This window comes from Halichoerus grypus, chromosome 6, assembly GCF_964656455.1.
Source record: "Halichoerus grypus chromosome 6, mHalGry1.hap1.1, whole genome shotgun sequence".
NCBI classification, from domain to species: Eukaryota; Metazoa; Chordata; class Mammalia; order Carnivora; family Phocidae; genus Halichoerus; species Halichoerus grypus.
This window is the reverse complement of record NC_135717.1, coordinates 22,682,320-22,710,027: the sequence shown is the minus strand read 5'-3', so window position 1 is coordinate 22,710,027 and position 27,708 is coordinate 22,682,320. Positions and strand designations below refer to the sequence as shown.

General features: G+C 49.1%; 1 protein-coding gene across 1 annotated transcript in view; it reads left to right on the top strand.

Annotated features, from left to right (window-relative positions):
* VWA3A (von Willebrand factor A domain containing 3A) overlaps positions 1-27,324 on the top strand; it is a gene marked incomplete at its 5' end in the record, with an annotated part of 52,366 nt that extends 25,042 nt beyond the window's left edge. The window contains 16 exons of the mRNA XM_078074705.1: positions 5,223-5,297; positions 5,478-5,622; positions 6,265-6,460; positions 10,333-10,403; positions 12,769-12,921; positions 14,430-14,520; positions 15,222-15,332; positions 15,879-15,976; positions 16,833-16,970; positions 17,896-18,004; positions 21,592-21,736; positions 22,673-22,817; positions 23,236-23,387; positions 24,114-24,237; positions 25,934-26,031; positions 26,221-27,324. Coding sequence (XP_077930831.1) covers positions 5,223-5,297; positions 5,478-5,622; positions 6,265-6,460; positions 10,333-10,403; positions 12,769-12,921; positions 14,430-14,520; positions 15,222-15,332; positions 15,879-15,976; positions 16,833-16,970; positions 17,896-18,004; positions 21,592-21,736; positions 22,673-22,817; positions 23,236-23,387; positions 24,114-24,237; positions 25,934-26,031; positions 26,221-26,272 — 1,903 coding nt within the window. The remainder of the gene's footprint in view (positions 1-5,222; positions 5,298-5,477; positions 5,623-6,264; positions 6,461-10,332; positions 10,404-12,768; positions 12,922-14,429; positions 14,521-15,221; positions 15,333-15,878; positions 15,977-16,832; positions 16,971-17,895; positions 18,005-21,591; positions 21,737-22,672; positions 22,818-23,235; positions 23,388-24,113; positions 24,238-25,933; positions 26,032-26,220) is intronic.
* Positions 27,325-27,708: the final 384 nt, after the last annotated feature.

The following is a 27,708-nucleotide window of genomic DNA, read 5'->3' as shown; positions in this document are numbered from 1 at the left end:
CAGGACAGTCCCACTGGGGCGAAGGTGGTAAGTGGCCCCCAAACACACTGCTCGATCAGCCAAGATAAAGTAACTCAGCCCATTGCCCCATTTGGATTCTGAGCTGATAAACACAAAAAAGAGAAAGAAGGGCCCCCAGGCATGCCCCAGTGTTAGGTCCCAATTCAGGTCAAGCAAGCCACAGGATGTCAAACATTTAAGATTCCAATTCCAAACGCTAATTATATAGATTTATATATATAACTATATATATTTAAGTTATGTGTAACTATAGAATATATATAAATTATATATATTTAAATTACATATTTTATATATAAATAATTTGATATATATGTTTAAAATATAAAATATGAATATTGTATATAGAATACATATTTTAAAATTATATATAACTATATATATTTAAATTATATATAACTATACATCATATATTTAAATTATGTACTATATATAGTTGTATATAATTTATATATAGTTACCTATAATTTAAATATATATAGTTTTATATATTTATTATAATTGCATACCTTTTCCACTAATTAGGGGAGAAAGAGAGAAAAGGAACCCACTTAAAAGATTTATTTATTTTAGAGAGAGAGTATGAGTGGGGGCGGAGGGACAGAGGGAGAGGGAGAGAGAATCTCAAGCAGACTCCCCACTGAACACAGAGCCCGACATGGGGCTCAGTCTCATGACCCCAAGATCATGACCTGAGCTGAAGCCAAGAGACAGACACTCAACCAATTGTGCCACCCATGCATCCCAGCCTATACATGTTTATAACACTTCGTATCAAGTAGGGAGTATTCTAAACCTATTAAGTCAGCAGTTAATACTATATATTATTCTGTACCAGAGCCTTATCTTTTTCTAATACATTCTACAGAAAAAAAAAAATGCTTAGAGAAATATTTTAGGCAATGTTTTCATTCATTTACCCATCCATTAGTCATTCAACAAACTTTTACTGAAAGCCTGCCATGTACCAATCCCTGCACTGGGGATACGGAAGTGAATACATACCGTACCTGTCCTCAAGGAGGTTAGGGTCTAGTAGAGGGAGACGGGCATGTTAATAAATAAGTGTTATTAACTGCTTTCTGCAGAAATAGGCAGAAGGCAGGATCAGACTATCCTGCCTGAGCACAGGGAGGTCAGAAAATCTTCACAGGGGCACCTGGGTAGCTCAGTCAGTTAAGCATCTGACTCTTGGTTTTGGCTCAGGTCATGATCTCAGGGTCATGAGATCGAGCCCTGCATCAGGCTCCACGGGCGTAGAGGCTGCATAAGATTCTCTCTCTCTCTCTGTCTCTCCCCCTCTGCCCCTCCCCCCTGCACTCATGCTCTCTCTCTCTCAAATAAATAAGTAAATAAAATCTAAAAAAAAAAAAAGAAAGAAAAGAAAACATCTTCACAGAGGAGATGATCCTTTCATTGAGTCTTGCCAAATGAGTAGGTGTTTACCTAGCACATGGGAATGATGGAGGCAGTGGGGAAGAAAGGCATTTTAGGTAAAGGAAGCAACAGGGGGCATAGAGGTGTTGGAGCTATGGGACACGGACTGTGGAACTTTGGGGGACCATGAGGGAGTTCAGTCGGTGAGAAAATAGGGTGAGAAAAAGAGATTGTGCATGGCAAAATCAAACAGATGGTGGAGGGTTTATATATCTAGGATGTGCTCAGGAGCTTTTATACTATAGGACATCTAGGCATCAGAAGATTTTTTTTTTTTAAAGATTTTATTTATTTATTTGAGAGAGAGAGTGAGAGAGAGAGAGAGCACAAGAGGGGGGAGCGGGAGAGGGAGAAGCAGACTCCCCGCTGAGCAGGGAGCCTGATGCGGGACTCGATCCCGGGACTCCAGGATCATGACCTGAGCCGAAGGCAGTCGCTTAACCAACTGAGCCACCCAGGCGCCCCTAGGCATCAGAAGATTTGAAGCAAGGTAATAACATGATCAGATCTTGAATACTCATGTCACAATGTGAAGGAGGCATTGAAGGGATGTGACCCTGGAGGGATGGAGGCCATTGGGACTGCTCAGTGGTCTGCACTAGCGTGGAGTAGGCTTGAGCCATGGCCATGGGGATGGAAAAAAGGATGCATGTGAGAGGTGTTGGAGAGTTAGAATCTACAACACGTAGTTACCATTTGGCTGTAGGGCGTGAGAATGGTGAAGAGAAGATGTCCCAGATGGAGCAGATCTTGGAAGTAGAAGATGGTTTTAATCCTGTACAATTGAAGATTTTCAAGAGGAGATTCAAGAGTCGTAGGACTCTGGTGAGGAGTTCTAGTCAGGAAACACAGGTTTGCGAGCCATTGGCATTCTGGTCAGGTGGGTGAGAAGGGCATGAAACACACCTGTGGAGACGTGAAGGGAAGAGAAGACAACTGAAGGCAGAACTGGTGAGGCACTGATGTTTGGAGGGCAGGCAGAGGAAGGGAACCCCCAAAGGAACACAAGAGAGGAGCAGCCAAAGAGGGATGAGGAAAATGAGGAGAGGATGGTGTTGAGAAGCCACGTCTCAGAAAGAAACAGAGTTTGATTCTGCAGAAACAAAGCAGGAAGGGGAAGAATAAAGGAATCCACTAAATTTGGCAATAGAGCTCACTGATAACGAAACAATGAGATACAATTTTTTTTTTTTTTTACAACTCAGTTTGGCAACCGAATATGTAAAAGATTCAGGGATGCCTGGGTGGCTCAGTTGGTTGAGCGGCTGCCTTCGGCTCAGGTCATGATCTCAGGCTCCTCTCTCTCTCTTTCTCTCTCTCTCACAAATAAAAAAATAAAATCTTTTAAAAGAGTCAAAAAAAAAAAAAACAATGCACAGTGCTGGTGATGATGTGATGGAAAGGGCACTCTTGGAAACTGTCCACAGAAGTGTAATTTGGTATAGCCCCTGTATTAAATTTTTAAGCGTATATTCTTCATTCCTTCAATTAAAGCTTTTTTTTAAGATTTTATTTATTTATTTGACAGAGAGAGCACAAGCAGGGGGAGCGGCAGGCAGAGGGAGAGGGAGAGGGAGAAGCAGGCCTCCCACGGAGCAGGGAGCCCGATGTGGGGCTCGATCCAAGGACCCTGAGATCACGACCCGAGCCAAAGGCAGACGCTTAACCGACTGAGCCACCAGGCGCCCCTAAACCTTTTTATTTTATCTGAAGGAAATACAAGGATCATTGTGCAGAGATAACCATGCAGGGTTGTTCAATGCAGAGTTCTAATAGCGGATAAACCTAGAAAAAAACTGCATGACCATTGGCAAAATGGGTAAAACAATCATGACAGTGCAACCATTCAAAAGAATGAGGGAATGAGGGAGATTTACATGTGCGCATTTAGAAAAATGTCCTCTGTAAATCCCAATGAAAGGAAACAAGCAGGTTACAAAAAGTATATACTGTAAAATTCCATTTCTGTAAATATGTATATATCTATGTTTTTTTTAGTATAGTTGACACCATGTTACTTAGTTTCAGGTGTACAACTTAGTGATTTGACAAGTTTTATGCTTTTTATTTTTATTTATTATTTTTTAAGGATTTTATTTCTTTATAAGTAATCTCTACACCCAACATGGGGCTCAAACTCACAATCCTGAGATCAAGAGTCACCTGCTCTGGGGCACCTGGGTGGCTCAGTTGGTTAAATGTCTGACTCTTGATTTTGGCTCAGACCATGATCTCAGGGTCGTGAGATCGAGCCCCACATCGGGCTCCACACTGGGTGTGGAACCTGCTTAGGATTCTATCTCTCCTTCTCCCTCTGCCCCCCACCTCCGCTCTCTCCCTGTCTTTCTCTCTCTCTCTCTTTTTAAGATTTTATTTATTCATTTGAGAGAGAGAGAGAGCACGAGCAGAGGGGAGAGGGGAGAGGCAGAGGGAGAAGCAGACTCCTCGCTGAGCAGGGAGCCTGACTTGGGGCTCGATTCCAGGACCCTGAGATCATGACCTGAGCTGAAGGGAAACACTTAAGCATCTGAGCCACCCAAGGGCCCCTCTCTGTCTCTAAAAAAAAAAAAAAAAAGTGTCGCATGCTCTACCCACTGCCCAGGCACCCCTATGCTTTTTATTTTTTTAATCCAAAAGAATATAAAGCTAACAGAACTTTTTCTGGGGAATAAAATTGGAGGAATTTTTACTCTCTAGATATTGTTAGACTTTTTTATCAAACTGTAATAGAGGATTTACTATCCAACTACAATAGATATTTTCATGAGAGGGGAAGGAGGTTATTGTTAATATTTGCCAGAGAACCTACCAGAAGCTGGACTGCAGTGGGTTTTGGAGTAAGGAGAAGCTGAGGAGGTGGTGGGACATTGTTTTTCCAGGTAGCTGGTCCGTACACGGGAAAGAGAAGTGGCTAAAGAAGTTGACCCTGGAAGAAAGAGGAAGTTATTTTTAAGAATGGACAGGCTTAAACATGTGCAGAGACAGTGGGGCAGAAGGGAGTAGAGAGAAGTAGGGGATGTTTGGGGGGAAGGAGGTATCTGTGGGCAGAGTCTCAGAAGGCCAGGTGGAAGAATTCATCTAGAGCCAGAGAAGAGACACCTTTTCCTTGATAAAGAGGAGCAGTCCTCTTCTCAAGGATTTAAATTCTGTCTCATAGGAAAATGAGATGATGCATTTTTTTTTATTAAAAACTATAGGGGTGCCTGGGTGGCTCAGATGGTTAAGCATCTGCTTTCGGCTCAGGTCAAGATCTCAGGGTCCTGAGATCGAGCCCCACATCAGGCTCCCTGCTCAGTGGGGAGTCTGCTTCTCCCTCTCCCTACACCCCCTGCCCCCGCCGGCTCATGCTCTCTCGCTCGCTCTCTCTCAAATAAATAAATAAAATCTAACAAAACCAAAAAAACAAAACTATAGTACAGACAGAGTGAAAAAAGTCAGTTGTGGGGCTGAATCTGTTCTAGGGGAATTTAAAATGGGGCAATGACTCCCTCCTTTGGGGGGTGGGGAAGTCAGAAAAGAAGTCTGGCCAGAGCTGGTCCTGGCTCTGAGTCTTGAGACCCCCGGCTCTGCTCGCCCTGCAGATGTATGTGACACGTCATGACTAGCAAGGAAATTTTGTGGATGCCCCAGGCCAGTGACATCCTAACCTTTTGGGGTGCAATCAGAATTTTGCCCCCCTAAAAGCCTGGGGAGCCCAAAGCCCTGGGGTATAGCGTGGATATATCTCTCGCTTAAGAACACACCCTCTTACCTTCCCTCCCAAGGTTTGGAAGCACAGTTGAAAGCTGGAGGCCCGAGATGGCTGCCGTGAGCCATGAAAACCTACAAAGCGCCTGGCGGTAGGTGACCCCTGGCGGTAGGTGACCCCTGGCGGTAGGTGACGGTCCGAGATTGTGCCTGCCGTGTCAGAGGGCAGCCTCTGGGGTACCATTTGCTCTGTCCCCCTCTCCGGCGGACTCTCCGCCCTCCCCCCGCCACACCCCTGGGGCCTCCCTCAGCTGGCCCTCCTCACCTCCCAGGTGGGCCCTGACCCTGCGCTGTCAGGGAAGCAGGAATGTCCTCAGCGCCCTGCGGAAGGCTGTGGAAGTGGACTTCAAGGACAAAGACAAACACCAGTCACAGGGCATCTACCTCTTCACGGGGGGCATCCCTGACCAGGACATGGTGGGTAGGCCATACATCTTCTACTAGGTGGATGCCTTAGCAACGGATTTCTCCAGCCTGATTTTCCAAACTAGACTTTTTTTTTTTTTAAGATTTTATTTCTTTATTTGACAGAGAGAGATAACGAGAGAGGGAACACAAGCAGGGGGAGTGGGAGAGGGAGAAGCAGGCTTCCCGCAGAGCAGGGAGCCCGATGCGGGGCTCAATCCCAGGACCCTGGGATCATGACCCGAGCCGAAGGCAGACGCTTAACTGACTGAGCCACCCAGGTGCCCCTCCAAACTAGACTTTAATGTGCAGAAGAGTTACCTGGGGTTGTTGTTAAAATGCAGATCCTGTTCCTGAAGGCCTGGCCTGGGACCTGAGAGTCTGCCTTCCCAGCAAGCTCCCAGGAGATGTCCATGCTTCTGGTCCCCTGACCACACTCAGCATGAGCAGGCTCTCAGGTCCACTCCCCGGCCATGCCCTATTAAAACAGAGAAACTATGGCCCAAGCTCAGTTATCTTTCTATCCTTGGTGCTATGTATTAGACCTGGCACCCAGTAGGCCCTGGGGAAAGAGGATTAGGCTCAGAGGACCTGAGACCAGTCCCTCCAAGAGCCCTCAGCCGCGGGGCCCTCCTGCCCTCTCTCGCCCCACAGCCCATGCTCAGCGCCTACATGGCCGAGGCCTGTGGGGGCTGCGACCTCCAGCTGAACGTGTGTCTCTTCTACGTGGGTGAGCCTCAGATGGACATCACGCCCCCTGCCCACTATGCCAGCCGCACTGACACGAGCGCCGCCTACCGGGAGGTCACCCAGGCTACTGCTGGGCGCTTCCACTGGTTTGGAGACACAGGTGCGTGAGGGTTGGCAGGCCCCTCCATCTCCTTCCTTCCAGAAAGTTGTCTCGGTACCAACATAGCTCCCCGCGCCGTAGATGTGTTCCAGGAAAGGGGCATGTGAAAATCCCATTCGGAAATCTCCAGCATTCCTATTCTGGAGATGGATGGTGGTCAGGGCCACACAATGACATGAACATACTTAATGCCACTGAATTGCACCCTTCAAACATGGTTCAAATGGGGGGCGCCTGGGTGGCACGGTCAGTTAAACATCTGACTTTTGGGGTCAGCTCAGGTCCTGATCTCAGGGTCATGAGATCGAGCCCCGTACTGGGCTCCACGCTCAGCGCAGAGTCTGCTTAAGATTCCCTCTCCCTCTGTTCCTCCTGTTTGTGCTCTCTCTCTAAAATAAATAAATCTTAAAAAACAAAACCAAAAAAAAGGTTCAAATGGTACATTTTATGTTAAGAGTATTTTACCACACTTTTTTAAAGTAAAAAAGAAAAAAAAAGTAAGCCTACTTTAAAATATTGTATTTATTTATTTTTTAAGTAAGCTCCATGCCCAATGTAGGGATTGAACTCACAATCCCGAGATCAAGGGTTGCACGCTCTCTGGACCGAGCCAGCCAGGTGCCCTGACTTAAAAATATTTCAGAATGTCGGACACTTGGGTGGCTCAGTTGGTTAAGCGACTGCCTTCGGCTCAGGTCATGATCCTGGAGTCCCGGGATCAAGTCCCACATCGGGCTCCCTGCTCGGCAGGGAGTCTGCTTCTCCCTCTGACCCTCTCATGCTCTCTCTATCTCATTCTCTCTCTCAAATAAATAAATAAAATCTTTAAAAAAAAAAATAAAATAAATAAAAATAAAAATATTTCAGAATGTCACAGCTGGAAGGGGCCTTAAGGGTCTCTTAATTTAACATTTCCCAAAAGGTGTATGTTTATAACAGGAGGTTGGCAAGATGGGTAAATGTGGAACATGCAGCAACAATTTCTTTTACTGTGATAGTTGTAGGGGATCAGAACATGCCACCCCAAAATATGCCACTGTGGCATAAGGATTGGTTTGAACTGAAGACAACTGAGAAATAGTGAAGTTCTCTGCACCCCCATTTGCCTAAAAGCAGGACATAAATGTCCATCTTAGGTGTCTCCCTCTCCCATGCCAGGAGAAGGAGAAGCACTGGAGACAACAAACCTTACTAAAACAATGTGTATCTTCCCTCATTTCCTTCCCTGTATTTGCCTTCCCACAGTCGGCCGCCCCTAAGAGCCTAACCCCCTTCCCTTTGTCTTGTCACTTCCCTACAAAGGAGCTGTCCTTAGTTTTTGGTTTTTTTAAGATTTTATTTATTTATTTGAGAGAGAGAGAGAGAGCTCGAGCAGGGGGGAAGGGTAGAGGGAGAAGCAGACCCCCCACTAAGTAGGGAGCCCTACACGGGACTCAATCCTAGGACTCTAGGATCATGACCTGAGCTGAAAGCAGATGCCTAACCCACTGATCCGCCCAGGCGCCCCAAGCTGTCCTTGGTTAAGATGCCATATAGGCCCCAACTTCCAACCACACCCTCTGAGTTACTTTCTCCTGCCTGTGTGCATGCTGCCCACGTTAAGAAATTCTGTTTTTCTCTTGTTAATCTGTCTTTGTCAGTTTTATTCTCCCAGCTGGAGAAATCTAAGAGAATAGAGGAAAAGGGTTTGTTTTTTTTTTCCTCCCCTAAGTAGTTATTTACTTATTTTAACATTTCATTAAAAAGTGCTAACTTTAGGGGCGCCTGGGTGGCTCAGTCGTTAGGCGTCTGCCTTCGGCTCAGGTCATGATCCCAGAGTCCTGGGATCAAGTCCCGCATCGGGCTCCCTGCTCCGCGGGAAGCCTGCTTCTCCCTCTCCCACTCCCCCTGCTTGTGTTCCCTCTTTCGCTGTCTCTCTCTCTGTCAAATAAATAAATAAAATCTTAAAAAAAAAAAAAGTGCTAACTTTAGGGCACCTGGGTGGCTCAGTCAGTTATGCGACCGACACTTGGTTTCAGCTTGGGTAATGATCTTGGAGTCATGATCTCAGGGTCATAATCTTGGGGTTGTGAGACTGAGCGCGGCATAGAGGTTCTCTCTCCCCCACCACCCCCCCAAATAATAAATAAATCTTTTTTAAAAAGTGCTTTCTGGGGGGCCTGGCTAGCTCAGTCAGGAGGGTCATGAGTTCAAGCCCCACATTGCACCTAGAGCCTACTTAAAAATAAATGTTTTTTTTTTAAAAGGTGCTAACTTTCTGCTGTCAGAAGTGACATAAATTTTTTTCTTTTTAAAATTTATTATTATGTTTAAAGATTTTATTTATTTATTTGACAGAGAGAGAGCACAAGTAGGCAGAGTGGCAGGCAGAGGGAGAGGGAGAAGCAGGCTCTCCGCTGAGCAGGGAGCAGGACGTGGGGCTCAATCCCAGGACCCCAGGATCATGACCTGAGCCGAAGGCAGCAGCTTAACCGACTGAGCCACCCAGGCGCCCCTATTTATTATTTTTTGAAATGTTTTATTTATGTACTTTTTTTTTTCAAAGTAGGCTCATGCCCAGTGTGGAGCCCAATGAAGGACTTGAACTCATGACCCTGAGATCAAGACCTGAGCTGAGAGCAAGAGTCCATGCTTAGCCAACTGAGCCTCCCAGGCGCCCTTAAGTTTTTTCTTTCTTTATTTTTTTAAGTTTTCTTTTTAAAAATATACTTTTAAAGTATGTTAGATAGACATTATAGTGATCATTTCACAGTTTACGCAAATATCCAATCATTATGTTGTATACATGAAACTAACATATGTCAATAATATATATATATACACACATATCTATATGTGTGTATATATATATATATATATAAGTAAATAACTACTTAGGGGAGGAAAAAAAAACAAACCCTTTTCCTCTATATATCATGTATGTTGTATACATGAAACTAACATATGTCAATAATATATATATACACACATATCTATATGTGTGTATATATATATATATATATGCTTTTAAGTAAACAAAAGTGAATTGACAAAATATATAAAGGAGATAGTGGTTTAGGTGGTATGCAGATAAGGGGAAATCGTGATGGGGATACAGCAGTGATTGAAGTTTGGGATGCACTAGTACCTTCCACCCTCTCTGATTTACAAATGAAGAAATGACTCCCAGGGACATGAGTTACCTGTGGTTACAAAGTTAGTGGCATAGCTGGGGCTGGAACTCTGGGGCCCTGTTACCCAGCTCTTCCCCTGAAAAGTGCCGGACATTAATATTTAAGTTATCATTGGTGATTATTACTAATAATAGCACACACTCTAGAACAGTTATTATATGCCAGACATGGTTCCAAGCCTGTTACATATATTATTATTCATTCTTCACAATAACCCTATGAAGTGGGTTACTCTTATCCCCATTTTACAGATGGGAAAGCTGAGACACAGAGCCCAAAAGCACACAAGTAATAAGTGGTGGGACCAGGAGTTGAACCCTGGCAGGCCAACTTCAGAGGCTGTCTTCTAAGTCATTACACTCCAGTCCCTCTCAAATAAGTCACCAATATTCACTACAGACACTAGATACTTTAAATAATACCAAGGTGGGTCTTTTTATTCACTGGAATAGCAGGACCATCGCTCCTAACCCTTCCTTCGTCTGGGTGAGAGCAGTTGGCTGGGTGCAGGGTGCTGAGTCCTAGGGCCAGCCCCCCTGCTGGGAGCCTCACTGTCTGTGCCCATCCCCTTCACCGCTGGATGGCGTAAGGGTGGGGGCTGGTCAGCTCCGGTCACCACACAGCCCTGGTGTGTACAGATACGGACGCTTGCCAGGATCTACACGCCTTCTCCATGCTCACAATGTGCTTTGTGTCTAGGTATTTACGAAAGCGATGACATCAACGCCATCATGTCTGAGATAGAGAAGGCTCTCAACTACTCCCAGAAGGTATGCTTTAGGTGTGGGTTGAATGACTGCACTTCTGTCTTGGGGCTGCCATATAAAGTACCACAAACTAGGCAGCTTAAAGCAAGAGACATTTATCCTCTCAGTTTCAGAGGCTGGAAGTCTGAACTCAAGCTTTCAGAGAGGCCATGCTCCTTCTGAGGGCTCTGGGTAGAATCCTTCCTTACTCCTTCCTAGCTTCTGGTGCTGGCTGATGTTTAAAAAAAATTGCACTGGATGCTTGTTAAAAATGGCAAGGAAGACTTTATCCAAGGCTACTACAGTAGAGGAGAGAGATTGAACTCAGCTCTGAATACAGCCAAGAGAGCTGGGGATTTATAGCCCATTTATAGCCAATATAGCAAAAAGGTCAGTGGATAGAAATGTACTAAAAGGAACTTAATTAGATATTAAGGGTAGGGGGATTCTTGCCAAACAGGCTGAACAGGAATCTTTGCTAAAACTGGGTTTAATAGGCCAAAGTCAAGGCTGAGTCAAGAAGAGCGCTCAGAGGAGCCCACTTGAAGTTCAGTCAAGGACAGAGTCCTTGTCACCAGCAATCCTTGGCATTCCTTGGCTGTGGCAACACAGCTCCCAGCTCTGCCTCCACCTTTTCATGGCTCCCCTCCCCCTGTGTGTGTCTGCATCTCTTCTCCTGAAGTGATGCCACTGCTATTGGATTAAGGGCACACCCTTCTCCAGTATGACCTCATTAACTTACATCTTAATTACATCTACAAAGACCCTATTTCCAAGGACGGTCACATTCACATGGACAGTGGGTTTGGACTACCACATATCTTTCTGGGGGACACAACTCACCCCATATCAGCTTCCCTCCCCATGTCCTGATCCACTGACACCCAAGGCTTTGGATGAAGCATGGGAGTTTCCTATAAGTCATGGTTAAGGTCTGTGTGCTATACATCTTGGCTTCCTTGGAGTTCCTTGAATGCCTGAGCTCATTCCCAAACTCCTTCCTCAACTTGGGGCCTCTGCACCTGCTCTTTTCTCTCCCTGCCATCCCCTCCCAGATGCCCATAGGTTGCTCCTTATCATTCAAGACTCTCTAAAATGTTACTTCCTCAGAGAATGGTGTTGAACAATTCCGGGTGAGATGAGAGGGGTAGAAAGGGGCCAGGTCATGTGAGGAGCCATGAGAACAGGGATGAGGGAACGGACATGAGAGCATTTAAGGAAGAATTGACCACATTTATGGTGATGGAACGCATGGGGTGGGGAAGAATTCCAGAGTAACTTTCAAGTTCCTTGCTGGGGGACCTGGTAGACAGTGGTGCCATTGACCAAGAGAGAAGTAACAGGAGAGGATCCTGCCGGGGATGCGGAGAGGGTGGGCCTAGGACAAAGGTGAGTTTGTGGTGCTTGTGAGCTGCGGGTCCTTGAGAGAGGGGGAGAAGTTAGAGGCTGGAGGTAGATGTGGAGCAGTTCAAGCTATGGGGGTAGACAGATAGCATGAAGGGGGTCATGGTCAAGGGAGGGGGAGGGAGGAAGAGCCCGTGAAGGAGACTCGGCCTGACACATTTTCATTGCAGCCATTTGCAGGGCAACATGCCCCTGACTATAGTGTGAGCTCCTGAGAGGGCAGGGCCACTGGGCTGGCCCATCTGTGGCTCCCCTGGCCATGCCTCAGCTGCCCTCCCTGGAGCGATACCTCTCTAGTGCTTTGTTTACCCTTCTCAAGTGCACCTTAGTCTGTTCCCTCATCTGACAAACGTTCACAAAGTGTTAGTGGGCAATAATGGTTTAACCCACCCTGCCTAGGACGTGATTTACTTTCAAATGGTGTCTTCATGCTTTGAGAATTACCGGAGAAGCTTTCAGGCAGTTGAGAAATGTGTTGGCAAAAGGAACCAAGTATTATACCACTGCTGTGCCAGCATTGGCCCTGGGTATGTGGTGAGCTGATGGGCGTATGTGGATGCTGGGTCCACGTATGGAAAGCACTGGCTTTGGAACCAGATCCACCTGGATTTGAATTGAAGGTCCTCTACAAACGAGTAGTGTGGCCTTGGGCACGTCCCTTAAGCTCATGGAGCTTTGGGTTCCTCGTCTGCAAAATGGGACTAAAAGCATAGTTGGCATGCCTTGTTGGCAAGAGGGTTTGAGACCCCCAGGCATTGACTAGCTCAGTGCCTGAGGCATCTCAATAATACATGGGGCTTATTATTAATAGGATTGATCCCTAGTGCTCTCAGCCCCAGGAGGCATTCTAGGGACAGAAAGAGGAGTCCAGAGGCCCCAGTGGACCCAGTCTCTCCTGCTGTGTGTGTGTGTAAGCGGGGGATATCCCCTGCTTGGAGGCACATCGTGGCTGGGGCACCACTAACCCTCCCAATCCCCATTGCAGTGTGCCTTACTGGTGTCCTCCCTGAAGAACCAGTCTGGAAAAGAACTGGAAAGTGCAGTCCTCCTGAAAGAAAAGCCAAAGATGTTCAAGCAAAGAAATCAGCCCAAGAAACTCTGTTCTTCCAAACCCACAACTCCCTCGGTGGCCAGAATGGTTTGACTCCCCTCCTAATAACACACAGAGGACTTTGTTGCCACCTTGTCTCCTGGTCTCTCCTAGATCTTGAAATGGCCTGGGCCAGGCCCCCAGACCCCAGGGCCAGCAGGGGTGGGGGCAGGGGCAGGATGCTCAAGGGTGAGTGTCCCAAGGGTACCTCCAGCCTTGGCCTCGCAGGGGAGGAACTCCTCTGGGGGACCTGCTTCTCAGCTCTGGGGGCATCTCTGGCCTCCTTCTCACCCACCTTTGACTCTGCCTGGCCATCCCAGCTTCGTTCCCTAGCCGGTACTAGGGACCCCATGGAAGTGGCACGCACCATGACATCTGACGGTTGTAAGGCAGGAGGGCTTGTCCGGGAGGGTCTCTCGGGGGCAAAGGAACTAGGGTATTGGGTATTGGGCTCCTGCTACCACTGCCCAAGGCTTGGCGGGGGCCCATAGGACCCTGAGGGTGCACCTGTGCCTTCTCCCCGTCACAGCCTGTCACATCTGCCTGCGTAAAATATCCACCCCACCGCAGAAATCAGAGGGACCCCAGAGGACCCCAGACTCCAGTGCTTTTGAGCAGACAGGCAGATATCTGGAGCCCTTCAGCACGTCACTGACTGGCAGAGCCTTGTGAACACAGTGCATTTGCAGAGTGAGGGAATCCGTCTGGATCCCGTGGAGCTTACTGCCATCTCATTCGAAGAACTCCACCAGGTTCCAGGAGCCGGCCTAGAGGCAAATTCTGGGATGAAACCCGAGAGTCTCGGGGGCTGCCTCTTGAGCCTTCAGTACTTCCTGAGCTGGTTCAGCCTCCCAAGAGCCTCCTGGAACCAGGGCAGGGGGCTCCCTCAGGTGGCAGCAACCAGGCCTTTTCCACAACAGCTCGCCCAGTGATGTGAGCTGGTCCAGGGCCCTGGGTGACTTTGTTCAGCCATCATCACTTTCCCCTTGTTCCCAGTGAGGAAGAACTCCTCCCTTAGAACCAAGGTACCCAGTAGGGCATAGAATTTACCTGAATGGTTGTTTATCATGCTGGAGGCCCAGAAATCCCAGTCCAGTAGGAAGAAGGGCAGGTAACTGAAGAAAGTTCTGGCAAATCCCATGGCTGTCCCAGCATGCCCTCCCTCACTGTTAAATACACACACACACACACACACACGCACACATACCCCACATACCTGTACACTTTTTTTTAACCTCAAAATCCACAGTCTCCTCTAAATCTGCAGCAGGAGATGGAACAAACATGTCCGAGATTCTGCTCCCATTGGCTCCTCCCTGCACAGGTTCCTAATGGTCAAACTGAGACTGGGGTTTCATCCCAGAATTTGGGAAGGCAGGGGAAAGCGAGGTCTCTGGGCTGGCTCCGGGAACCTGGTGGAGGTCTTTGAATGAGGACAGCGCCCGTGTGGACGGGACCTCCTGGACACACAGCCCCTGGGATGGGAGTAAGCTACACACTGTCTGGGCCTCTCACAGAGAACAGGCCACTGATGGGAAAGACTGCCTGTTTTCTAGAGCCTTAAAGACAACCCTGACAGAGAGAAGAGCTCCGCCCTGCAAGCTCTGACTTGGGGGCCCCTCAGCAGCAAAGCAGGCACCCCACCAGGTAAGGCCAGTGGGTGGAGTGGGGGGCGGCCCTGGCCGAGAGGTGAATTAATTATGACAGTAACTGAAATGATGGATGATCATGAGTCTTGATCACGTGCCAGGCCTTCCGCTAAGATTGTCCCATCTAAAGCTTACAAGCATCCCTCCTGTGTGACAGGTCATCTATCAGTTCCCCATTTTACTGATAAGAAATTTGGGCCCAGAGGGGCTAAGGATAAATGACCGGTGCCAGCTGATCATGACAGGGCTTCAGTATGTTTATTAAAGTATTCTGCGCACAGCACCAAGACCTTGTAACTTATTTCCAATGTCAGAGACATAGCAGAATGGTCCAGAGCAGAGTGGTGGAGTCAGCAAGACCTGGGTGGAATCTTTGCTCTACCCTGACTGACTCTGAGTCCTCCTTACCTCGTCTGTAACCTGGGGCACTGTGAGGATAACACGAGACAGGGGTATGGAAAGCTCTTAGCACCCCCCCGCCTGGGTTATATGGGTACTGGGTAAATGGCAGCTCAAACTACTGCTGCTCCAGGGGAGGCCAGAAGACTTGGGGTAGTCCCAAAGGACCTCAAAGCCATCTTGGAGCCCGATTTCGAGGATACAGCATAGCTGAAATCGACAAGTCTCTAAGACAAGCTGGACAGCGCCACTGCGTGACCCCACGGGGCTGCTCCAGCCAACAGGCCCCTTGTCCCCTAGCTGCAGCCCAGCCCATGAGAGAAGGGACTGCAGAACGGAGGAGGAAGACCAAATGGAGGGAAGCAGAGACCTCTCTCTCATTGTTTTATACAGAGTCGGGGAATAACGTGGGTGAGTAGGAGGCTACACGAACATCTGGACAGCCCCGTGACCCTGTGGGAACTGTAGGGTCAGCAGGCCCCGCGGTAGGAGACCCTCTCCAGCTGTCCCAGGACATGGGCTGCAGTGCCTACACTCAAGCCACTCAGGTCTCCCAGCCTGGGGAAATGGGCGTGCAAATTCTTGACACCACTCACCCTCCATCCATCAGAGGCAGTGTCCTCCGCTCTCAGGCTGATTGGGAAGTTGGGAAGGGAGTGGAGATGAGTGTCCTTGGGTCCCTACCGCCCCACCATTGATTACTGTGAAATGGTACAAATGGTAGTGGTATCCAGTAACGATTCACTGAGGTGTGGTGAGCGGAGGTTGCAGTAGGGTTCCCCTGATCCACCTAACAGCCTCCCTTCTACCCTTCAGCAAATTGCACCTAAGGAATTTTCCAGCTGATTTGACTGACAGAGAAATTAACATGCAAAAGGAAGCCCAAGGGGGGAGGGAAGGAGTGAAAGGGTGGAGGGAGGGAAGGTGTACAAGATAACCTCACTCTGTTTTTCCCAGGCTCTGTATATAAGAAGTACCCTCAAGGAAGGGGCATACGAAGGGTTAGCACTTCTATCCAGTTGCCCAGGAAGGATACAGTGTGCTCAAGCAAAGAGGTATGAAGTTCTTGGCACCAGCACATGTCCCTCAAGCAGTAATTCCTTCCACCAACTTTCCACTTCTAGGAAGGTGGGCATACTTGGAAATGAGGACAAACCTGCTTACAATGACTGCTTAATGTGGCAGGCGGGGAAAGAGTTAAGTAGACCTATGTTTGAAACCTGGGCCTGCCACTTCCTAGCTGGGTGACTTTGGGCAAGTCATTCAGCTACACTCAATCTCAATGTCCTCATTTGTAAAAATGAAGACAGTTGTTCCTGTCTAATAGGATTGATGGCTAGTTGAAGTATATTTTGTGTAGACCACTTAGCAGCGTCCATCTTTTGGTTGCAAGCAGCAGAAATCCCCCTTCTTGTTCATATCCTGAAGGTGGAACATCTTTCTTCCCACAATCATTCATTAAACGTCTGAGCTTGGTTCTGATGGGGTCGATTCCGGAACCATGCTTGATGGCTGTGAGCCTGCCCATTATTGTACCTCTCATGGTGACAAGGAGACTGAGATTATCCTCATTGGTGTAGAGTCTGAACTTCAGACCAATCATGGCTTTCCACTCAAATTTTGTGGGAGAGAGTTGAAATGGATATTGGGGAACCAGACTTCCAATGCCCACCAGACTCGGAAGTAGCAGATGCTCAATAAATTGTGTTCCCCATTCCCCACATTTCTTGTGCATCTCTCCCCAGTGCAGGGGAAGGAATCCACAGGCAACAGATGCTCAGTGAAGACCTAGAAACCCCACATTTCAAACACGAGACAGATTTCAAACACAAGGTTTTAATAGATGAGTCAGACCATCATTCAATTAAGACTACATTACCCAAGATAATAGTTCTTTCCTTTATTCTCAAGTGGGTAGCAAATTATGGGCTAAAAAAACTGAAGATGGAAATCTCCAGATACATGGGTCCCAGCTGCGCTCATCAAAAGTCAGTCCAGGGCCTGGCGTCAGCCAAATACTGCAGCATCCTGCCCAGCATAGAAATCAACGTGAGTTGTGGTTTCCATTGCCCTCGTTCCCTTTCTCCCACCCCCTGCCCATGATCAGCCACAAATGGTGAGTTTTGGGGGGTACTCCATGTGCGTGTCTGTGCCACGGATTCTCTTCCTGCTTCTATCCACAAAGTGGGATGGCTCTCGGCAAATGGGAAATGCAGATCCCATTGGAAGAAAAGCCAACCCCTGGAGGGCCTGATACTACCCCCCAGAACTAGAAGGGCTCCATGGTGTGTGAATTAGAAACAGTTGCTGAGAATGGGGCAGTGGCTGAAGAACTCACTCTGTACCCCAGTTCTGCTGATGGTTCTATCAGGATGATGGAGACTAGGGGCCTTCCCTCCTCCCCGCCTCCCCAGGAGGGAGGGGAAGGTGTTCTCTAGTTTGTAGTTTTGGGGTAATTTTTTTTTTCATTGCTTTGACACTGGAACAAAGAAATATAGTACAAATGAAAAACGAATCGTGGGTTCTTTCTTTAGAAGATCCCGTTTTCTATCCTTGCCATTTGATACGACATTATCGATGTTAGGGGAAACTAGAAAGCCAAAAGTAGCCACCAAATTCAAAATTATTCACCAGAAGGATTTTATGGGAGTTTTATCTTTTAGTTTGGCATTTATGGACTTCCTGTCCTACCATTAAGGGTTTTCTAATTTAAAATTTAGAGATGCTATGTTTTTTATTATCACAGTGACCACATTTGCCACAAAACCATCATCCCAATTCCCCTACTCCTTTTAGAACAATAAATCTGGTAGTTTGATAAAAGAAAAAAAACTTGTAAGCAAATATATGCATGCCTAATAGATGTTTTGGAAATTATTAACTACAACCGCCCGAACCATTTACAGGGGTGATGGGGATCTGAAAACATAGCTAGCTGATGGGGGGAAATTTGCCTTGGCTTGTCTTAACCCAGGGGATAGTGAGACATATCCAGTGGACGCCCAGGGAAATGGAAGCATACATCACGTGCCTGGAGAAGGTGATGAGGCGCTACGTCCAGAGGCTGCAGTGGTTGCTGTCTGGTGAGCCTGCCTGCCGTCCTGGAGGGTGGGAGGGGCATGAGGGGAAGTGCAAGGTCAACCCCAGGGGCCAGGGTCAGTCCTTCCTAGGCCAGGTGCACGAACTGTCAAGTCAGGGGTGAGGCCAGGAGGGTCATCCAGGTACAACATGATTTCTGGGTTCCGAGGTCAGGCAAGCTGCTGGATGTCAGGGAGGTGGAGCATGGGCCAACGGGCATCAGAGAGAACCCAGGCCTGTCCAGGACCACCCTGCAAGGCCACGTCCCCCACCCCTTGCCTTCCTGGACATGACTGAGGGGCTCACTCTCAAGAGGCTCAATTCAGTATTGATTAGACCCCACAGAACTGGTCCATGAAGGTAGATATGGGAGGCGGTCCCGACAGAGAAAAATCCCCCTGTTCTTTACCAAGAGCATCAGGGCCCCTTCAGGGCAGGCAAACAGCAGGGCTGGCCCAGGAGAGCCAGGCTAGAGAAGGGTGGGCTGGGGATGGAGAGATGGTCAGAAGCATCAAGTCCAAGAGGCCAGGCAGATAGCTAGCGCTGGACGGGAGGGTGTTGAGGCTCTGGGGCCTGGAGGTTCCTGGGACAACAGGAGGAAGGAGAGAGGGAGCCTTTTGTAGAGGTCCCTAGGGAGGGGGCCCCCAGGATCCTGTGCAAATTCATTAGGTCCAGTCCTCTGCAGTAGAACCTGGTAAAATAGACCATGTGCCGTGGGGTAGAGCGATGACTGCGCTTCCCAAAGTCGCTGTAGAGGGCTGTCAGCTCCAGGTGTAGTCGTCAGGTCAGACGCTGACGTGGTCCCGCGCCTCTCTCCAATCCCAGCGCCTGTTCGCCGCCGGGAAGGGCGGGAAGAGGCCGCTACTCCTTTCGCAGTACGAGCGGAGTCCCACCTCACACACAGGTGCACAGCCCAGTGCCACCTCATACTTCAAACGCCGCCAACACTTCAAAACCCAGGGCTACTTCACTTATTCACTCATTCATTCATTATTCAACAACTACGTGCTGCTCTCCTGTCAGGCACTGGGGAGATGGTGGAAGGCGACACCCAACACAGCCCCTGAGCCCGTGGAGCGTACGGTTTAGGAGACAGACGTTAACCAAAGAGTCTCACAAATAAGTCTAATGTCACCACAGTGACGCGTAGAGAGGAGATGGGCATGGTGCTGTGCGAGCCTCTAAGGGGGCGGCAGGCCTGGACAGGAAGATCACGGAAGGCTGGGGCGCCTGGGTGGCTCAGTTGGTTAAGCGACTGCCTTCGGCTCAGGTCATGATCCTGGAGTCCCTGGATCGAGTCCCGCATCGGGCTCCCTGCTCGGCAGGGAGTCTGCTTCTCCCTCTGACCCTCCCCCCTCTCATGTACTCGCTCTCTCTCATTCTCTCTCTCAAATAAATAAATAAAATCTTTAAAAAAAAAAAAAAGATCACGGAGGGATTTCCTGAGGAGGTGATGATATTTGAGCCAAGATCTGAAGAATGAGTAGATGTTAGCTGGGCAAAGAGAGGCGAGACAGGCATGTCTGAGGTGCTGGCAGGGAGTGGGAGGATGCTGAATACAAAGACTAAAAGGAAGCCAGTGTGAAGGGCACCTGGGTAGCTCCGTTGGTTAAGCATCTGACTCTTGATTTTGGGTCATGAGATCAAGCCTCAAACTGGGATCCGTGCTCAGTGAGGAGTCTGCTTGAGATCCCCTCTCTCCCTCTGCCCCACTCCCTGCTCACGCACACACTCTCTTTCTCTCTCTCTCTAAATAAATTAAAAAAAAAAAAAAAAAAGGAAGCCTTTGTGGCTGAGAATGAGGAAGAGTAAGGGTGAGACCATCCCAGAGAGACGAGGCCCCGCCCGCACTTTATCTTTTGTCCCAAGAGCAGTTGGAAGCCATAAATGTTGTAAATCAGGGGAAAGTGGTCAAGTTAGCATGGGCAATGATCCCCCTGGTTGCTGTGTGGAATATAAACTGTTGAGGGGATGGAGTGGAATCAGGTAACCTTGTAGTAGGCCAGGTAAAAGAAGGTGAAAGACTAGGACCAGCTGGAAGAGCCGGGGGTGATGGAGATGGATGAAGGAGGCAGAGCCAGAGAGACTGCGGAGGTAGAAAGGACGGGGCTTGGGGACTGGCTCTATGTTTCCACCATCCGGCTCCCGCGAGGGATCAGCCGGCCGGTTGTGGTTGGAGGTCCCTCGACTGGCTGGCTGGCCGGCCATCCTCACGGAACGTGTCCCGTGCCTCAGGATGGCTCCCCCTGTCCTCACGTTGATGGGAGCGTTGCCAGAGAACAGCCCAGAGGAGCCGAGGCGGATTCCTGGGCAGGGGCTCCAGCCAGCTCGGTCCACTTTTTCCTGGAGAACAGCCCATCTTTTCTGTGGCGGTTTTTCCATTGTTTCTATTACTGCCTCCAGTGAGGTCCCTGAGGCGTGATTGGAGAACGCTGGATGCATCATCTGCTCCTCCTTCGGCTTTCCCCTGGGTGACCTCCATATTTAGCCTTGCGGAAGCCAGGAGGATAGGGTTAGCTGTCGCCTGACTAAAGTGTGCATCAGAGGATCTGGGTATGAGTGTCAGCAGTCACCGCCGGTCTGTGTGACCCTGGCCAGCCACGGGCCCTCTCTGTTTCCCCTTGGGTTGAATCCCAAATCCTTCCACCACGTCACCAGCTTCACCTCTTGCCCCTCTCCCCGCGGGTCTCTCCATCCCAGTGGTCCTGATTCCCCGCATGGGCCTTCTCTCGGTGCTGGGGCACGCCGTGCTCTCCAACTGCGGCTCAGGCTTTCCCGGGCTGCTCCCTCCAGACCTCCACCACTTTCCTCCACTAGCTGCCACTCCTCCTGCAGGGGTAGCTCACCCATGGAATTGGGGTTCTCCCCATGATGTGCCCCACGACACGCTGTCCGAGCCGGAACCGTTGATCTAACACCTGTCTTCCTTGCCCGACTCTTGGCTCCTTGAGGGCACAGCGCCAGGCTCCGCTGATTTCTGTTGGCCAGCTGACGGACTCCGTGCTCCGTAACATCTTTTCCAGCTCCAAACAATACTTAACACTACTTTGTCCCATCGCTTAACTGTAGGGATGAGGAAACTCAAGGCCAGAGCGATTTTTTTAAAGATTTTTTATTTATTTGAGAGAGAGAGAGAGCACGAGCAGGGGGGAGGAGCAGAGGGAGAGGGAGAAGCAGACTCCCCGCTGAGCAGGGAGCCCGATGCAGGGCTCGATCCCAGGACCCTGAGATCATGACCTGAGCCAAAGGCAGACACTCAACCGACTGAGCCACCCAAGTGTCCCAAGGCCAGAGCAATTATAACCGCTTGTGCAAGTGATCACAGATCACAGGCAAAGCCACAGCGGAAACCTTGACCTTCCAAAGCCCACACCACTGACCGGCTCTGCCCTTGGACAACTGACGCCCCGCCAACACCGCCACAAAGGCCATTTCCTAGTGGGCTGACATCTGATCGGTGATCGGTCAGGCAACAGGTGTATTTGGCAGACCTTGTATTTGACCGCCTATGTGAGAAAGACCACCCTGCGGGGGTGGAGAGGGAGCGACCCCTCACACCTTCCCTGCCTCTGCCCCCACCACTTCGGAGCAGGGAGCCGCCGACTCTTTGGCACCATTTTGGAGAGCAGAGTGTGCATCCTGGTGGACACGTCGGGATCCATGGGCCCCTACCTGCAGCAGGTGAAGACGGAGCTGATTCTGCTGATTTGGGAGCAGCTGCGGAAGCACTGCGACAGGTGAGAGGCAGGGGCACGAGTGGGTGGGGGGCAGGACGATTAAAGGGGCAGTTTGTGGGGCTTCCCTCTTCACCGTTCCCGAGGCCTGGAGGCAGAGCTTATTTGAGCAGTAAAGAAGTAAAGCAGCCTTTAGAAATCCATCTTGCGGGGCGCCTGGGTGGCTCAGTCGTTAAGCGTCTGCCTTCAGCTCAGGTCATGATCCCAGGGTCCTGGGATCGAGCCCCGCATCGGGCTCCCTCCTCCGCGGGAAGCCTGCTTCTCCCTCTCCCACTGCCCCTGCTTGTGTTCCCTCTCTCGCTGTCTCTCTCTCTGTCAAAAAATAAATAAAATCTTAAAAAAAAAAAAAAAGAAATCCATCTTGGGCCCAGGGACCATTGCAAGCAGAGCAAAGGAACCACCAGGTGGCCTTGAATTGTGGATTTCAGCTGAACTTGATTTTTTAAGAAGGGGGGCGGTTCGGGGTTGTTTGTTTTCTCTACCCAGAGAGGTGGATGCTAGGAGACAGCAGGAGACTCTCCTAGGCTGGGATTCATTCTTGCCTTCTTATTAATAAGAGTAAAATTTATTGAGCACTTTCCACTTGCCAAGTACTTTATGTGCATGATTTCATTCAGTCCTCACAGCGCCCCCACGAGGTATTGCCGTTATTGTCCCCATTTTTCAGAAAAGGAGATTAGGACTTAGAGAGGCTAAGTAATTTGCCAGAGATCACATACCCTGTAAGCAGCCAAGGTGGGATGTTAATCTATCTCGGTCTGCATCTGGAATCTTCGGTGTGTACCTTCTCCTTCTCCCCGAGGGGCCCTGGGGCTCACTGTAGGGGTTTGACCCTGCTAGGCATGAACAGTCCTCACGGGGGTTGCTTCAGCCAGCCTTCTTCTAGCCACTCCCTTTCACCTCCTCTCTGCCCCCCACCTCTTCTCCCCCCCTCCCCAGCTTCAGCCTGCTCAGCTTTGCGGAGGACCTGCGACTGTGGCGGGACACTCTGGTGGAGACCACAGATGCGGCATGCCATGAGGCCATGCAGTGGGTGACCCAGCTGCGCGCTCAGGGGAGCACCTCCATCCTACAAGCATTACAGGCAAGTTCTTTACCACTGAGCCCACCCCCATCCGCCAAACAGAAATACCCTCACCCCCTATACGGATACTTTCAAATTACAAAGAGCCTTTTAGATTTACTAAGTGTTACTTTATTTCGTCTTCCCAACAACCCAGTAAGAAAGGGATTCTTGTTCTCACTTTATAGATGAAGACACAGAGGCTCAGAGAGGTTAAGTGACTCACTGGGGTTAACCAGCCAGGAAGTGGGCTGTGCTCTTTCTCCTAAACCTTGGCAGCCTCCTTGGTCCATGGTAGGCTGGGGGGGGCGGGGTCTCTCTCTCTTAACGGACAAGTCGGGGGGATCCAATCAGACACATTTTCCTTGGGGACAACAGGCAGTTGGTTTCTCGGTGAGTGCCTGTCCCCGAGCCAGACGACCTGCTCGTGCTCTTTCAGAAAGCCTTCAGTTTTCACGATGTAGAAGGATTGTACCTCCTGACCGACGGGAAGCCAGATACAAGCTGCAGCCTCATTCTGAGTGAAGTCCAAAGACTCACGGAGAAAAGCAATGTGAAAATGCACACCATTTCCCTGAACGGCTCAGGCAGGTGGGCAAGAAGGAGCTGGCTCCAAGCTGTGTTCCTCTCCCGGGGCTGCATGTGTGAGGGCCAAGGCCTGAGCAACTCGCCCTGTCCAGGGCCTCCCCGTAGACCCTGATCTTGCCTGGGCCCTGATCCGTAAGTGAGAAATGAGAAGGGCCTGGGCAGGTGTTACGCAGAGTGAAAGCCCTCTCTCGCCCTCCCAGAACCCGCTCTCCTGTCTCCAGCCTGGAAACTGATGGCACGTGCAGTATTCTCCCTCCTGATCTTTCTCAGGAGCCCACTGGTGAATGTTGAGGGGAAAAGAGCTTAAAGTAGCATTGTCACGGTTATTTTTATAAATCATCACCGTAGAGGAACATGTGTTAGACCAGAGAGATTCTGCTCCTTCGGAAAAAGACTTTAATGTTATTGGCAAAACTGTGATGACTTGGGTGCATATTTGTCTAAACCACGAGCTCCATAGAGGTCACACCCGTGTCCCTGCCAGGCCTAACACATAGGAGCAGGCACCAGCTAGATTAAGGACGGTGCCTGGCTGTGTGTTTTCACGCTCACTGCCCATAAACTGACGGGGCTGGGCCTGTGATGCCCACATGGTCTCAAGGACACGGAGCCTGCTGGCCCGAGGGCCACTGCCCCAGAGACTTGAGCTCCCCATGGGCTGGGGGTGTGCGGGCACCTTGCCTGGCCAGTCAGCGGGCCTGGCCCCAGCACCTCTGTTCTCCGGACTAGGGCGGCGGCTGACTTCCTGAGAAACCTGGCCACCCTCACAGGGGGCCGCTATCACTGCCCCGTTGATGAGGACACACTCCTCAAAATCCACGGCCTGCTGACCAAGGGCTTCGTGGACGAAAGGGTAGGTTTGTGGAGCGACGGAGCCAAGTCTGCTCAAATGTCTCGATATAATGTCCACAGAGGTGGGGTTTTATTTTCCCCCTCTAACTGGAAAGATCTCTGCTTCTCTTGGAGACTAGAAAGTGTTGGCTAGAAGGGGTTCTGTTTCCCCGATGCTCTTCCTCTAGGCCGTCTCCTCAGGGTGGGAAAGAGGCAGAGCATGGATGTGTTGTTTAATAATAGAATAGTTCAGGGGCGCCTGAGTGGCTCAGTCGGTTGGGCTGACTCTTGATTCTGGCTCAGGTCATGATCTCAGGGTCGTCAGATCAAGCCCTAAATTGGGCTTTGTGCTCTGCGTGGAGTGTGCTTAATATTCTCTCCCTCTCCATCTTCCTTGCCCTCTGCCCCTCCCCGCTCACACACGCTCTCGCCCTCTAAAATAAATAAATAAATAAAATCTTTAAAAAAATAATAGAACAGTTCACATTCATTGAGCCCTCACTTTGTGCAGGTCCATTGCTCTATATAGACTACCCCTTTCAATCCTCTCGACCATTACTATACCCATTAAACAGATGAATAAATAGGCTCAGCAAGGGATAGGAATACACCTAAGGACATAGCAAATGGTAAAGCCAGAGCCCGGATACCCACGCTGTTAACCTCTTTGTTTTGAGTCCTGCATATTTCTGTCTCCCTGTGTTCAATTCATTGAAACACAGATATTCAAATGATCTAAGTAGTAAATCTAATAAAGTCACAGGTTTCGTCACCCACACGAGATAAGAGGAGAATACCAACCATCCTCTTCTGATCTGACCGAAAAGTTATGCACATGTTTAAACCTTTTAGGAACACAGTGCTGTCAATTTTAGCATTTTCAAGGCAACAAATTATCAAGTAAGATGAACAACAAGAACTTCAGATTTCCTTTTGGAGGTTAAAGTACATATCACAGGACATGGAATAATTTTTGAAGTCAAACGCTTTGCATGACTCCTTTGTTCAAGTACCTCTTCTAGGGACAAATATTACAAATAGTTCAGAGAACAGAACAAGTTAAAGTAATAAATATTCACCCGTGTCCTTGTAACTTAGGAAAACACACTTGACAATATTGCGAGGGTCCTCGGTTCAATGCCTCGACAAATCAGAGTCTTTGAATAGTTTCTGGAGCAGAACAGGATCATTCTGCTCCTGCTGCCAAGGGCAGAGGCAGCTTCTTCTCTTTCTTACATTCTCTCGCTGATTGTGAGAATTTGTGTTTTTAACGCTAGCCTCTGGAATTCCACTGGTTGACATAACAAAGAAAGCATGTCTGTGAAGTTTGGTTTTACTAGAAGCAATAGGGAAAGGGCAGAACAAATTTCACCGAGTAATAGGGAGATAAGGAGCAGGTACCACTTCTGTTCTGCTGGGAAGAGGGGCCGCCGACTTCAGGGAAGTTCGGTGAGCATCTCGGTTTGCCTCTGCCCACTCGCTCCTGACACGGACCCTCAGACACCTTATGTCAAAGTGTCCCATTTGCAGAATGACTGCCTTGGCAAGTGGTGAGCTCTTTGTCCCTGGAGATATGCAAACCAAGGCCCACAGATTTCCTGCATTGGGTGGGAGGCCGCATTTGATAAACTCTAAAATTTTTCTGCTGAGATTTTGGATTTTCAGTTGCATCCAGTCATGTAATGGATGTAACTTCACGTTCATTTCTTCTTTCCGAGGATCCCCTGTTGCCACTGTTTGAAGGAGATGATTTAAGGAAATTGGCCCAGGAGATCACCAAGGCCAGAAGCTTCCTCTGGAAGGCCCAGTCCTTCAGGTATGCCCTTCGAGCAGCCCCTCCCACCTGCCTCGCGGCTCCAGCCCACCCAGACCCTGGGCCTCCTCAAGACCGGGTCCACCCTGGTCATGGCAGCCTTCCTCCAAGAGCTCCACCCCTGCTTCTCCTGACCAGGCCCAGAAACCTGGGCATCAAGGGGACCACCTTACTTCATCTCCTGTCCACTAGGTCCCAGCTCCAGAAGAAAAACAACACAGAACCAAATGTTACTCCTTTTTAGACAAGTGTTCTCAGGTGAGAGGAGGAGACAGACTCTCCATCTTGTAAGTATCCACCAAGGGCCAGACATTATGCTCTGTTTCATGGACAGCAGTAACTATGGGGAGGGACCAGAAATGATTCCTCTAATACAAATAATCACTCACTGAGCACACTTTGACCCTGGGAAAGCTGTAACCCAGAGTTCATCCCCAGGAAACACGATCCCAGGCGCCAGGGCTCCCTGGAAGCTGTGGGAGGGAAGGCTCTGCCCTCCTGGGTCCACCCTAATGTTCCTGCCCTGTCCCCCAACATGCCCTACCCTCCAGCCACAAAATTGTCACTCACTGGGAAGCTCTGCACCAAGCCCTGCCTGGAACCCCCTGCTTAGTACCCTCTGCCTGGTGACTCCTACTCATCCATCAAGGCACATCTCAAACGGTATCAACTCCACTCTGAAGATGTCCCTGGGACCCATCAAGAGCTGGGAGCCTCCAGCCTTCCTTCCATTGCATCCTGGCCAAACATCCCTTTTCATAGCAGTGACACTTAGCCCTTATTATGCCAGCACTCCATGCCATGCTTCCTTGCTTCCTGCCAACTCTTCTTGACTGTGAGCTCCCCCAGGATGAGGCTGGTGTCCTAACCATCTCTAGGTCCCCAGAACCTGCCACAGGGCAGACGTAGTAAACTGTGAGCATCCGGCTTAGTTGTGGGAGACCAGCCCTAGAAACCAGCCAGAGGGTGTTGTTTCTACCCTGATCACCTCACTCTGTGCTTCCCACCACCCTGGTCCACGGGGGTGATGCAGATTTACCATCAGCCCATCTTGGGAGAAGAAACAAGTGGGGCTTACCACCTGTCCCCCTACCTGTTCAATCAAACTGAATTGAAGTCTGCTCTGGAGCCAAGTCCAGAGAGAGTGGTCTGTTCAAGCAGGTGCAAATCAGGCTGGGTCCACTGGGCCCAGCCCTACTGTGTACATATGAAATGAATATGTCATGTATTATGTGGTCTGCAGTCACTTCCTGAAACGAGAAATTGCTTGTATTTAATTAAATAGGATCAAAATGACTTTTAAGCTGAAGTGATGATTGGTTTGTCTGTGTGTGTGTGTAAGTTTTTGGTGATATAAAACTTTATTAAAAGATTCATAAGCAGGGGCACCTGGGTGTCTCAGTTGGTTAAGCATCTGCCTTTGGCTCAGGTCATGATGCCAGAGTCCTGGGATCAAGCCCCACAGGGAGCCTGCTTCTCTCTCTCCTCCCTGCTCATGTTCTCTCTCACTATCTCTCTTTATCTTTCTCAAATAAATAAATAAAATCTTAAAAAAAGATTCATATGCATAAAATATGAAGAACTCCAAAAGTTCTTCATATAAGAAATAAGATAAATATATTTATAAGGAAAAGATAAGAAATAAATAATAAGATAATAAGAAAAAGATAAATATCCTAA